This window comes from Nannospalax galili, unplaced genomic scaffold, assembly GCF_000622305.1.
Source record: "Nannospalax galili isolate Female #2095 unplaced genomic scaffold, S.galili_v1.0 scaffold418, whole genome shotgun sequence".
Classification (NCBI taxonomy): domain Eukaryota; kingdom Metazoa; phylum Chordata; class Mammalia; order Rodentia; family Spalacidae; genus Nannospalax; species Nannospalax galili.
In genome coordinates this window covers 44932-57894 of record NW_008342003.1, presented here as the reverse complement: position 1 = coordinate 57894, position 12963 = coordinate 44932, and the positions used below count along the sequence as shown (strand labels likewise).

The following is a 12963-nucleotide window of genomic DNA, read 5'->3' as shown; positions in this document are numbered from 1 at the left end:
TTGAGTTGGAGTTTTGGCAAATGACTTCTTGTATAGATTTTTTTTTGGCTTATGTGGAGCCTTAGAGTGAGTTCTTGACCCACTAAATTCTGTTAATTATGACTGACTGTTCACCACCCTCTTTGTTGTCTCTGTCAATGTCAACCCTAGAACTTGTAATGCCTCACCTTGTACTCCTCTTACGGTATCTCCAGTCCTTTTGTGAGTATAACCAGAACAAACCACTTGAGGTCCACCTTTACCATGCATTATGTAACCTAGACAACCTCCCCTCATCCCACCAGACATCTCACCAGTGTCTCGAATTTTTGTTAGCCTCAGACCACTCCATGGTTACCCAGTATACTCTTGGACCAGTACGTATAACTGAACAAAAAAGGCCTGATGAAAACTTAAATGATGAAAACTTGGTGAACACTTACTTCTTGAGTGGAAGGACGATCCTCTCACTGTGAGCACACACTAAGATTTGGGGCTCAATAACTGATGTGCTTGTCTCTACATACACAATATTTCTTCCCTGCCTCCTGTTACTACGAAGTTAGAGAATTCAAAGTTACAATTACAGGTCATCAGGAATGTCAGTGATATTTGATGATTACTGTTGATGAGTCTCAATATTTAGTTCCAATGAGACCCAGTACTAACAGAGAGGTTTATCGAAGAGCAGGGAAGCCCAGATCTAACTGAAACCTGGAGGGCTCATCGGTTCCACTTGGAGGTAGTGACAAACCTGTAATCCGCTCTGACAGCAGTCTCTGTATTCTGTTGTGACATCTTGATGTGGTTTTTATCCATGCCTGAGGTTTCCTTGCTTTGTTTTATCTGATAGAAAATTCATCAAAGATTGGAAAGAATCAAGTGCTTAGCAACTAAGGGATTAGTACCGCAGCCTGTTTGGGGCTTGGTACTGTTTTGTTTATTCTCACCATTGAAAATTGGCAGTTGCTCATTCTGAAAGTGATAAATTACAGCCTGTCAAGATGATTAAGGCTATTGCTGAGATGCACTGTGCATCCAAAATAACAGTCAGTCTTTGTTGCTATTACCAAGGCCCTGGAGACAGGCCCCCACCCGTACTTCTCAGCTCCTGGAATCACTTCCTCTTCTGAACATCAGTGTCTGGGTTCCCGCCCACTCTTAGTAGGATGTGCTGAATAGGCACCGATGACGGACAAGGTGATTGTGGCCCAAGTTCCTTTACTTCCTTATACGCAGAACTCGGGAGGTTCCAAGCAGCAATTTAATCTCTGAAAAACAGTGTGTGGGTCTGCAGTCTGGACTGGGGAGATGCTCAGTGGTTAACAGAGCAGACCACTCTTGTAGAGGACCTGAGTTCAGTTCCCAGAGCCCTTTTGGGGCAGTTCACAACTGCCTTTAGCTCCAGGTCCAGGTGATCCACTGCCCTCTTCTGGCCTCTGCAGGCACTGCACTTACTTAGCAAGCTCAACTGAGGAGCATCTGCACACTGCCACCACTGGTACTGTGGTTCCCGGGTGTCTGTTAGTATCAGTTATTGGCAGTTACTGACTTTGGATGGCTTATTTGCAAATCTATCATGAAGAAGTGACTCATCTTTTTTTGCAACAAAGAAGGCGATCTGAGGCCTCCCATCTTCTCGCAGAGGCCAATCAACCTCTTTAGCACAGAGAGAGGTGCAGTTGTGGTGATTGCTTTTAACAACAGAGCACTGCACCCTGCCTGGAAACATATTTGGGCAAAATCTCACTGAAGACAGCAGATAGAGCAAGTGTGGTGGGTGCGGTCAGTTCCCATGAGATGGACCAGGCATGTTGGGCATGGTCAATACCCACGAGATGGACCGGGCATGTTGAGTGCAGTCAGTTCCCATGAGATGGACCAGGCAGGGTGGGTGCGGTCAGTTCCCATGAGATGGACCAGGCAGGGTGGGTGCGGTCAGTTTCCATGAGATGGACCAGGTATGGTGGGTACAGTCAGTTCCCATGAGATGGACCAGGCAGGGTGGGTGCGGTCAGTTCCCACGAGATGGACCAGGCATGTTGGGTACAGTCAGTTCCCACGAGATGGACCAGGCATGTTGGGTGCAGTCAGTTCCCATGAGATGGGCCAGGCATGGTGGGTGCAGTCAGTTCCCACGAGATGGACCAGGCAGGGTGGGTGCGGTCAGTTCCCACGAGATGGACCAGGCATGGTGGGTGCGGTCAGTTCCCACGAGATGGACCAGGCAGGGTGGGTGCGGTCAGTTCCCATGAGATGGACCAGGTATGGTGGGTGCGGTCAGTTCCCATGAGATGGACCAGGCAGGGTGGGTGTGGTCAGTACCCATGAGATGGACCAGGCAGGGTGGGTGCGGTCAGTTCCCATGAGATGGACCAGGTATGGTGGGTGCAGTCAGTTCCCATGAGATGGACCAGGTATGGTGGGTGCAGTCAGTTCCCATTTCCAGGGATTCATTGCTGTTCTTTTCAGTTTTTCCTCCTGAGCTACTTCTACAAAATGACCACCTTGCCTGAGTGTCTTTACCAAGTTGTGTAGATTCCCGCTCTACCCAGGTTCTTGGTCCCACTCAAACCCCATGATATCTCAGAGAACAGCCAGATCTTACAAGCAGGCAGGGAATGGATACCCTGTCAGGGGAGTCCAGAAATACAGTACTTTCATGACATGTATGTTGTAAGTGGGGACTCCTTTGGTATCAGCATTCCAGGAAAGGGTTCTCAGACCGGCATGTGAGGCTTTTGTCTTTTTAGACAGAAACGGACCACCTTTATTCTGGGTTGCTATTTCAACAATGAGTAAAAAGGAATACTATTTTCCCACAAATGTTTATCTGCTTCCGTAAAACAGAGAGCCATGAAAGCAGAAGGACTTCTGGATATTTTCCTTCTTATAATTTTTGCACAAATTTGCCAGAACCTTCTGGATACTTCCTAAGGTTTGTCAGATTTGTAGCATTTTCTACTTCAACTTTTTTATCGCTGGATAATGACAGTGTGCTTTTGTGGGGTCTGGCTTAAGGTATGGCACATTATACAGTTACTGTCTCAGAACGCTCAGGTTTTCTGAATTCTCAAGCATTTATCATTTCTGTGATGAGAACATTCAAAAGCCTTTGTCTAGTTATTTTGAGTTCTATGATACAACACAGTTGGCAATAATTGCCTCTGTGCAACAGAGCACCAGGTCTCATTTCTTACCCAGCAGTGGTTTGGATCCTGTCATTTTTAACCTGTTAGCCAGTCTCTCCCCATGAAATGTTATGGACCACTGGACACAGCAGCACCTTTTCTGGACCTCTGTGGAGTAGATCCTGGAGTTACAGAGACAAGAGACACTACAGATCCACAATGAAGAGTGCCACACAGCTGTGTGTCTACACACACACACACACACACACACACACATTCTAAGTGTGCCCATGTCATGCAGTGCCCACAGAGGCCAGAAGAGAGCATCAGATCCCCTGCAATTGGAGTTACAGATGGTTGTTAGCTACCACTTGGCCGCTGGGAATCGACCCCCGGTCTTCTTCAAGAACAGGCAGTGCCCTTAACCTCTGAGCCACGTCTCCAGCCCTCACCAATTGTTTTGAGTCTGTACCTGATGCTTTCCTATGCACCAGCAAACACAAAGCTGCCTCCCTTTTGGCGCATATACTGTGTAGGGGAGGCTGCCAGAGACGAGGCAAGTTAATGAGTAAATAGATAACAATGAAACAGCACACCATTCATTCTGGGCAGAGGTGAGGGTAAAGGGAAGAGAAAACAAGGGTTGATGGGAAGAAAGGATTGGGAGGAAGTAGAGGGAGCAGCATGTCAGCACAGGAGGGGGAGGGCAGCCTGTCTGTGGTGTCGCTGTCACTGCAGGGTGCTAGTGTGTACCTCAGGGGCCCGGCCTTGGTACAGCCCGGAGTGGGGGGGGGGAGTACAGAGGCAGGATCAGGTGTCCCAGCCTTAGTTTTCTCTACCCTTGCGGTGTACTTAGGTACTGGAGTTGCAAAGACGCTGCGGGAACAAATGGAAGGGTCCCGTGGCTGGGCTGTTGGCCTGAGTGTGATCTGTTGGCTCTTTGCTACTTTGAACCTGCTCAGCCTTGGTAGGCCTGGCACATCTGTTGCTCCCCAGTGCAGGTGGGGTGCCCACAGTCCATCCATTCTTCAGCACAGATCAAACTGCAGCACGAAGATTAACAAGACAGAGCCCTAATTCCTTAGCAACAGTCACATCAGCAGAAGTTTAGGACCAGAGCTCTACAAAGACCAAGAGCCCCAATTGCCTCTCACCACTTCAAACCATCAGACAATCTCCCGACACAGGAACTGAGCCTAGTATGTTCTTCAAAAAAGACACTCCACCCTGTCCAGGAAACCTTTCCCAGCAGCCCATGTAACAGCAATAGTGAGCATCATTTCTGCATGCAAAATATTCAAACACAATTATATCTAAGTACAGTTATTCTGAAGATCTTGTACATTTGAAAGAAATGAATTTCTATGCTACATTTTTCCCTCTGACTACCCCATGGGGTTCCTCCTAGGCTATAGATGTATTTCAGTGACAGCATATTTATAGCATGCACAAGGGGTTGTGGGTTCAATCCCCGACACCCCCTAAACAAGGACGGAGGGAAAGACGGACAGATGAGGTGAGGAGAGGAACTGATCTTTTAGCTCTTCTGTGGTGGGTCAGAGTGTATCCTCTTCCAGAGCGTTTTTATTTACTGTTTCTGCTTTTGAGACCAGGTCTTCCTATATAGTCCAGACCATAATTTCAGACCCCTCTGCCTTAGCTTCCTGATGTGCCCCACACACAGCTGTGGTTTGTTGTGAATGTGGTTCTTTAGTTTTTCTCTTGGTGCTGAGGAATGAGCCCAGGGCCTCACACACAGGAAGCATCCACTCCGCCTCTAAGCTACACCCCAGCTCTAAGGTTTAGAAACTCCATTTCGTGCCCAGAGCACTTTTCTTTACCCTTTCACATTCCTCTTCTGACTACCCACTTAAAAATACTAAAACCCATTTCTTTATTCTATTAGAATATGCCATATTTAGGAAAGAATTATCCTAACATTTTTGGCATAGCTTGTCTTGGCCCCAAACCATATTTTTACAGACCTGCAATTGAAAATTAATTAATGGTGAGCAAATTAGTCAACATTTTAACTGCAATATAATTCTTATACTCTCCATCATCCTCTTGAATAAGACACCAGAATTTACAACTTTGTGGTACTAAACATTTCGGTTGCTTCCAGTTTTTCACTGCTAAAACCTGCACTTTGAATGCATCCCAAGGCAGAGTCTCTCGTGAACTTGGAGGGCTCCTTGTGTCAAGTTCACGAGGCAGGATTCCTGGAGTGAAGGCATGAACACCTCGGTGTCCTTTGACACGGGCTGGAGGGATGCTTTTGCAAAGCACTGCTCTATTTTTATAGTGCAAGCAAAATGATCAATATATGCTTGCTTTGAGGGTTTTTTCCTACCAAAATGTTTTATTTTTTTTAGATGGCACATAGAAATCATACATATTTATGGGCTACACTGTGAAGATTCAATGCATGTATACCATGTGTAGTATCATGTCAGTACTGACATATCATCAGCCCAGTTTACCAGTTCTTTGTGGTGACATTTACTATCCTTTCTTTATTTTTATTTTACGTTGTACGAGTGTATTGCCTGTGTGTGTGTGTGTGTGTGTAAGTGCACCCATGTTGTACAATGCCCACAGAGGTCAGAAGAGAGCGTTGAATCCCCTGGAACTGGAGTTACAGATGGTTGTTAGCCACCATGCGGTGCTGGGAATCGAACCCGGGGCCTCTGCAAGAGCAGCCAGTGCTCTTAACGGCTGAGCATCTCTGCAGCACTACTGTCCTTTCAGATTTTTTGAAGTTAAGGAAGTGGCAAATGCAGTCACGGATGCAGCTTCAGTGGGTTGCAGGCTCCGCACTCAGCAGGAAGCCCTGCACAGGCTTTGAGCTCATCTTTTCATTTTAATCCTCTACTCTTAAGGTTAGAGGTCTTTAACAGGTATATTCAGTATGACAAAGAACCAACCATAAAGATCGGTTATTCTATTTTGAAACTACCCAACATACACAAAAATAATAATGAAATTTAAAATTAAAAACACTATTAAGAGGAAGAGACAGAAAGACTGCTCAGTGACTAGAGACACTTGCCACACAAATCTAACAACTGAGCTCAATCCTCAGCACCCACCCACGTGAATGTGGGAGGAGAGAACTGAGTCCACAGAGTTGTTTTATGACGCTACACATGTGCTGTGGTACATGAACATACACATACATGCACATCATATACATGTACACAATAACAATGATTAGAAATAATTTTAAAATAAAAACTTTAATAAAAGAAAATATTACAGTAATGTCATTTTCAGTTGTGTTTTTCATATCATTTAACCTTATAAATGACAAACTTAAAAGGCATTCATTTGCAGGCAAAATAATTATACTTTATTGAAGATTCAGAAGACACAGTACATAAAGACAGATTTTCCCCCAAAATTCTTTTACAGAGGAAAATAAATTACAAGAATATGGCACGAGCTCGACATTTGGCTTTCAATGAAACAAGAAAATCATTTTTGAAAAACAAAAATATATAGTTTGAATTTTTCATGGTATGAACATGTATTTTCCTATGTGTTCTGAAAAAAAAAAATCTCTGATGCGATATTTTCAGAGTGATCTTTTCAATACAGCATCAACTAGCCCCATCTGTGGTAGAGTACTTCAGATGGACGGTGCGGGTGTGGGTCTTATAGGGAACACACATGCCCACAGAAACTAGTCAGTTTTAACAGAAAATTAGAATAATGGGGTGATTTGTCATTTCACTTACTGAACAATAAATGCCAGGCTTAACCATTTCCTAACAATATTTCTTTTTACCTCCTAGGTCGAAACCAACCAGATTCAGAAAGATGTTCAAGTAACAGTAAGCCATTTAATGTTTTTAAAAAAAAAACCTCTTGTTATACATTTTAGATCAGTTTCTCAAATTTTCTTAGGGTCTAACTGAGCCAAACTGAACAAAATAAACCCATTTCCACAATTTTATAGTTATATACTATCAATGTTTTATATTCTTAACAAGTTATTGTATTTCTTAACATTTACTGAGCCACTGATAGCACAGAAACAACTTTATTGACATTTCCATTGGCTCCACTCTATGTTCCCCTTCTGAATGACATACAAGGAGCTAAGGTCAAGAGCTCCCCTTTAGGGTGCATGCTGTCAATACCCAAATGTACTGTGCAGGAACCAGGCTGAAGTCTGTGGGGACATGGCACTAATGTAGAACGTAAGTTAATATTTCTAAGGGCTCTGAAGTGGAACTATTACAGAGACACTGAGCAAAACCAAATTCAATTAGGAAATTTACAAGCACACAGTCATGAACTGCCCATGAAAACCCTAACTGCAGCAGTGAGGCAAGCATCCACGTGGCTTTGATAAAGAAGAGTCCATGAGAGCAGGTCAGGAATGTGATGCCGAATTTGCAAACAGGACTTGTTTTCTTGAGGTGATACCATAAGCCAAGAAAGCCTCCTAGTTCCTATCTCTTTAACAGTGAAGAGACATGGCCACGTGGGGGAGAATCCTGCGTTAAAAGCTCTGTGGATCTGTGCTTTGGCAAGTGGACTCAGATGTGGACAGACAGCTCCTCAGAGTGTCAGGGAGAAGATAACCAGTCAAGAGTAGACAGAGCCTGTCAGGGTGAACAGGAGCTGTTCTTTGCCACTTCTCCAGTGAAAACTGGCAACTATCTCTCTCTCAAGACAGTGTCTCACTGTGACAGGAAATAACCACAGGGTGGTTTCAGCCAGAGTGTGGACCCAGAGAGCAGACAGAAGTTCAACAGGTGGGCCTGCTCCCATTTCTCCAGGCCCCAAACAAAATCAACAGTTGATGTGATCAAAATTTTCTCAAAAACAGTCTTCAGAAAATATGACTCAGTAAAAACTGATGTTTAGAGAAAAATTATCCAATGATTAACGTCACCAAATCCTTATATAAGAGTGCATTTATTTTACACTTTGCATCTCTAAACAGCGCTCCTAGTTAAGGATTAACATGACTTCCTCTTCGGTAGCCTGCCTTCCTGTCTACGTTTCCAGTTTTCCTCGTCTGGATAATTTGGGGACTACAGTAAAGACTGTTGATTTGTATTCTTAATGCATAAGAAATTCTGGCAGATAACATGCTGACGCTGTGTGTGTGTGTCTGTGTGTGTGTGTGTGTGTGTGTGTGTGTGTGTGTGTGTATGTGTGTATGCACATACTCGCGCTGAATTTTAAAAGTATTTACTCTTATGACCCACTATTTGAAAGTTCATTGCACTTGGTCAATCTCATAAAAAAATAAACAACAGGTAACAAACAAAAAATAAAATTGCACATAGAGCCTAGAAATATAACAGAAAGAGCCTGATGCTGCCTGCTATTAAACAGTTTCTAACTCACATGCCGGCGTCAAAACTTGAAACATCTAATATATTTCTTACCGTTCCAAATTATTTTCCCTATAACCTTTTCTTAGTAAGATTGATGGCTCAATGTAACAGATTTGATAAAAAGCATCATAAACCATTATTGGAAATATATAACATGAAAGTTTTTAAAGTTTTGGTTCTTATGAATCTGTACCAAAATAAAGCTTCTGGTAGTTTCCGGCTCATCCTTGAAGACAAGGTAATGATGTAAGCAAAAATACCTGCATAAGTTAACATTTACATAGAAAAGTAGAGGCTATCCAGAAAGAGCCTCAGGGCATCTTACAGAGGAACAGAGTACTTGTAGGTGGTTTAAAAGTTCATGCTTTACAAGTGTGGATTCTTTTTAAAAAATCAGAAGTCAGTCCTATATCTAATCCTTTAAACGTTGTAATTTTCATCTTTACTGTCAAATGAGAATCTGTTTTGGCTACTATGTGTGTTTGGAGATGGAGTGTTGGATGGTATTTCTCTGGATGATACTTGGAGTATCTCAATATTTACTAGACAGTTTATTGTTTTGATTTTTCCTAAGCATGCATTTTAGAGTTCCTTTACTCTGCCAGTTCATATCAATGGAAGATTGGGTAAGGAGAGCCTCAAGGCTGGGAGGGTCCCAAATCCTGCATTTAATTAAGTATCTGTGGTGCCTCACAACCTAGAAGAGTGTGCCAGCAAACCCCACAGCAAGCCGGCACCTCCTGCTGTCGAGGGAAACCTCATTTCCTGTGAGCAGTATACTCTACAGGTTGTCAGCTGGGCTCCTGATATTTAAAGGAACTTAACTTCTTTTCGTGGTTAAGGCCTATGAGGCCACCAGGCAGGATTCTGAGTTTCCTGGTTTTTTGTTCTGGTCACACACACTACTTAAGGATCATGCATGCACTCTCAAGGATGAAAAAATTAAAGACTCTACACTAAAATTAAACTGAATGCAATTTTTTTCTTCTTAGTTATGACATGAAGAAATAATTTTTTAAAATTCCTGCCTGGGGTCAAATGGTCAGATTCTCATGATCTGAAAGCTGAGTGCTCTTGACCAAGTCACCTACCATTTCTGGGACTGTTTCCTACAGTGAAAAGCAAGGAAGCTGTGGTCGGGAACTTCAGAGGCCTTTTCAAACGCAATGGAGACATAAGAACCTTGCTCAGCGCTTTCCAGAGACTATGAGACCCAGCTGCCTGGACAGCATTAGAGCACGTCCAGCTCTGGGAACGCTCTGTGTTCACATGATGGCTGATGGGAATCTATGCTCTCGGGCTGCCAGTAGTAGCTGCCTAATAAAAACCCAATCAACATAGTTCTCATGTTCCACACACACATAAAGTTTACTTTGATGTGCAGTGGAAGGGTCTAGAGAGAGGATTTGCTGAGTCCTTATAGATTCCAAATTGTGAACCCTATCTTCCCAACTGGGGCAGAAGACGGGCACAGCGGTAAGAAAGATATCGCTTGGTCAAAGAGGTCCTTACAGAAATGGAGAATAAGGTGTTTGTGTTTATTATCTAACTGCTTCAATTTTCCAACTTTCAAAGCTAATTTTTAAAGTGGCATTGCTACTGAATAAAACCAAGACTGCCACAGTTTCCCACCACTAAGGAAGTCCAGTTCACTGTCAAACCATTAATGCCCTGAACTGTAGAGACCTTGATGTTGCTTTTCAGTTGATAGCAACGATCTCTCTGGCTCATAGTTCTTTTCAGGACTGAGGCAGCAGAGCAGGAGGCTCTGCTCCCACTATTCCAACCCAGACACTGAGCACGTGGAGTTCAGATTCAGAAAGGGGCCTTGTGGGGCTACAGCTCTGCTAGTTGGATAAATAATTTCTTCAACAGTCACATACGTCCCCAGCACGAAGCCGGCCACCCCAGTGAATGCTATAGAAATGTTTTTCAGGACCATCCATATGTTATAATGTTCCTTAGAGAATGTAAGGATCTCCACAAGGGGCGGCAAGATCAAGGCCAACGTGCTGCTGCTCACGGCCCCCACGAAGGAGATCACGATGTCCAGACGAGGGATGAGAATAGCCCCGGCACCTAAGAGATAAGACACACTTCCTGTGACCTGTCTTCCGCACCCAGCACCACATGTAGATCTTCTCCATAGAGCGAAAGTGACTGACACAAGCCACACACTCAGCCACTGCAGGAAAATCTGCCATATTTTGTTCTGAGCTCAGAAGGGGGACTGACATGTCCTGACTCACTTATGAACAAGGCTTCTCATGTAACTTTTTGCTCTGCTACTGGACAGTCTATACACAGAACTGGGTGGTTTGCTGTGACCAAATGGGAAAGGACAGGCTCTGTTCCCACAGCAGGATTCCCGTTAACCATGGCAGAAGGCAGAATGCAGGACAAAGTCCACAAGGGAGCATCACAGAGGCAAAAAGATGCTGCAGTTAGTGGCCAAGACTGCATCTAACCCCAGAAGGCAGGCTTCTGAGTTCAGATCATGAGGTTGAGGTCAGCCTGGGCAACATTGTGAGGATGTGTCTCAAAAACCAAGGGCTGGGGATGTAGCTCAGTGGTAGAGGGCTGGCTGGTATGTGCAAGGCCCGGGTTTGATTCCTAGCACTGAAAAAAACTGGATAAGATCTGGATATGTGCACAGTCTCAAACTATCTCCCTATTGGACACTTACTAATTTAAATGGAAACACAGTGTCTTTGCAATAGAGAAATGCCAAGGTACCTTAACCAAGTGATGACCTGATGTGGTATATGGAGCAGGGCCTAGCTCACCCTGTGCAACTCTGGCAAAAGCTCAGCTCTAAGCCATGGGTGGAGGTACAAGCCTATAATCCCAGCACTCCGGAGGCTGAGGCAGGAGGGCTGCTATGCTGGGCTATAGTAACTCCCCTTTCAAAAACAACCACAAAACATCAAAATGCATCATAAAAGCAATCCTCACGCACACATGAAATAGTTATTCTGACAGGAGCATGCACTGATACTTACAGGTGACGCTAACCAGGAGGGACCGTATCCCAAATTCACAGGCGTGCTTCCACTTGCTGTGAAGCCTGGCAGTGACTCCGGGGATAAGGATCTCTGCTGGGACGTAGAACTGGATTGAATAGGTCACGAAAATGCCGAAGGAATACAGAATTTTCACTGATTGATACAGCCTGTTTGGGGGGTGGGGGCACAGCGTTTAGTCTTTCTTAATGTGAACCTGGCTTTCCTTTTTTATTTTTATGAGGTAAATAAAGACAGAACACAAACTAGTCTAGAGAGACTAACGGAAGATGCTTCTGAATTTGAATGAGCACTGTCTCCAGGGCTCATGTGTTTGAACACTTGGCCCCTGATTGGTGGTGCTGTTTCGTTTGGGGAGGTTATGGAATTGTCAGGAGGTGGAGCTTTGCTGGGGGTGGGTTTTGAAGGCTTACAGCACCCCCCCCCCCCAGTTGCTGCCTCTGTTTCTTGTGTGATGACCTGTGAAGCCAGTTTCAGGATGCTCCCTGCCGCCTGCCTCCCCCACCATTATGGGCTAACTCTGTTGCTGGTCATGGTGTTTCACCACAGCAACAGAGTGACTGGTACACCTTGTTTCTGAAAAACCCAACTAAGCTACGTAAGGAGGCACATGCAATCCCAGCACTCAGGAGGCCAAGGCAGGAGGTTACCACAGAGTCCACGCTGGGTTAGGCTACAGATGTACTGAGATCCAGGCCAGCCCACGACTGCAGACGGAGGACCTGGTCTCAAGGCGAAAAAACCTGATGTCCAATAACTAAGTTTCTAGTCCATGGATACTCTGTCCACCAGCTTGGCAAGGCTGAGCACACACTTGGGGGTACAGCACTGAGAAGATCGTGTTGGGGGGCTAAGCTCACATTCTGTGGTTACACTCAACCCGATGCAGAAATTTTCAACACTTTTCAAAGCGAAGCTTTTCAACTTTCTTTTTAAAGTTGAACATCCCTCTGCTTCCCTGGGCTGCACAACCTGCCAGCCTCTTTCCTGGACACCTATGCTGACCTCTTGGCCCAGGGCCACCACTGTTTCCTGATCCCTTGCATCCAGCTGGACCCAGTTCCTTCTCAAGGTCCCCAGGAGCCCCCTGGGCCTGGTCCCACCCTCACCTCCCTCTGCTTCCCTGGGCTACACAACCCACCAACCTCTTTCCTGGACTCCAGGGCTGACTTTTCAGCTTCCTGATCCTTTGCATCCAGACCAACCCAGCTCCTCAGTGCAGTCCTCAGGAGCCCTTGGGGGTTCTTCCTGCCCCCATCTCCCTTTGCATCTCTGGGTGGCATGGCCACCAGCTGCCCAAGACCAGCACCTTTCCTGGGCCCTGCTCCCAGGCCAGTCCAACCCCCAAATTCCTGAGGCCAAAATCTTTCCTGGAGGGATCCAGACCTTAGGAGAAAGCCTGAGAGCATCTGATCCTCATCTGACTTGGGACTCTGTGGGAACTCCTGAAGACAAAAGCAATCTGGCCACTCC

General features: G+C 45.0%; 1 protein-coding gene across 2 annotated transcripts in view; it reads right to left on the bottom strand.

Moving 5' to 3' along the window:
* Positions 1-8558: 8558 nt before the first annotated feature.
* Positions 8559-12963, bottom strand: part of Slc36a4 (solute carrier family 36 member 4) — a 32910-nt gene continuing 28505 nt past the window's right edge. For both annotated transcript variants that reach the window (XM_017799267.2, XM_017799268.2), the window contains 2 exons: positions 11470-11639; positions 8559-10546 (listed from right to left, as the gene is read on the bottom strand). In XM_017799267.2, coding sequence (XP_017654756.1) covers positions 10245-10546; positions 11470-11639 — 472 coding nt within the window. In that variant the 3' untranslated portion in view covers positions 8559-10244. The remainder of the gene's footprint in view (positions 10547-11469; positions 11640-12963) is intronic.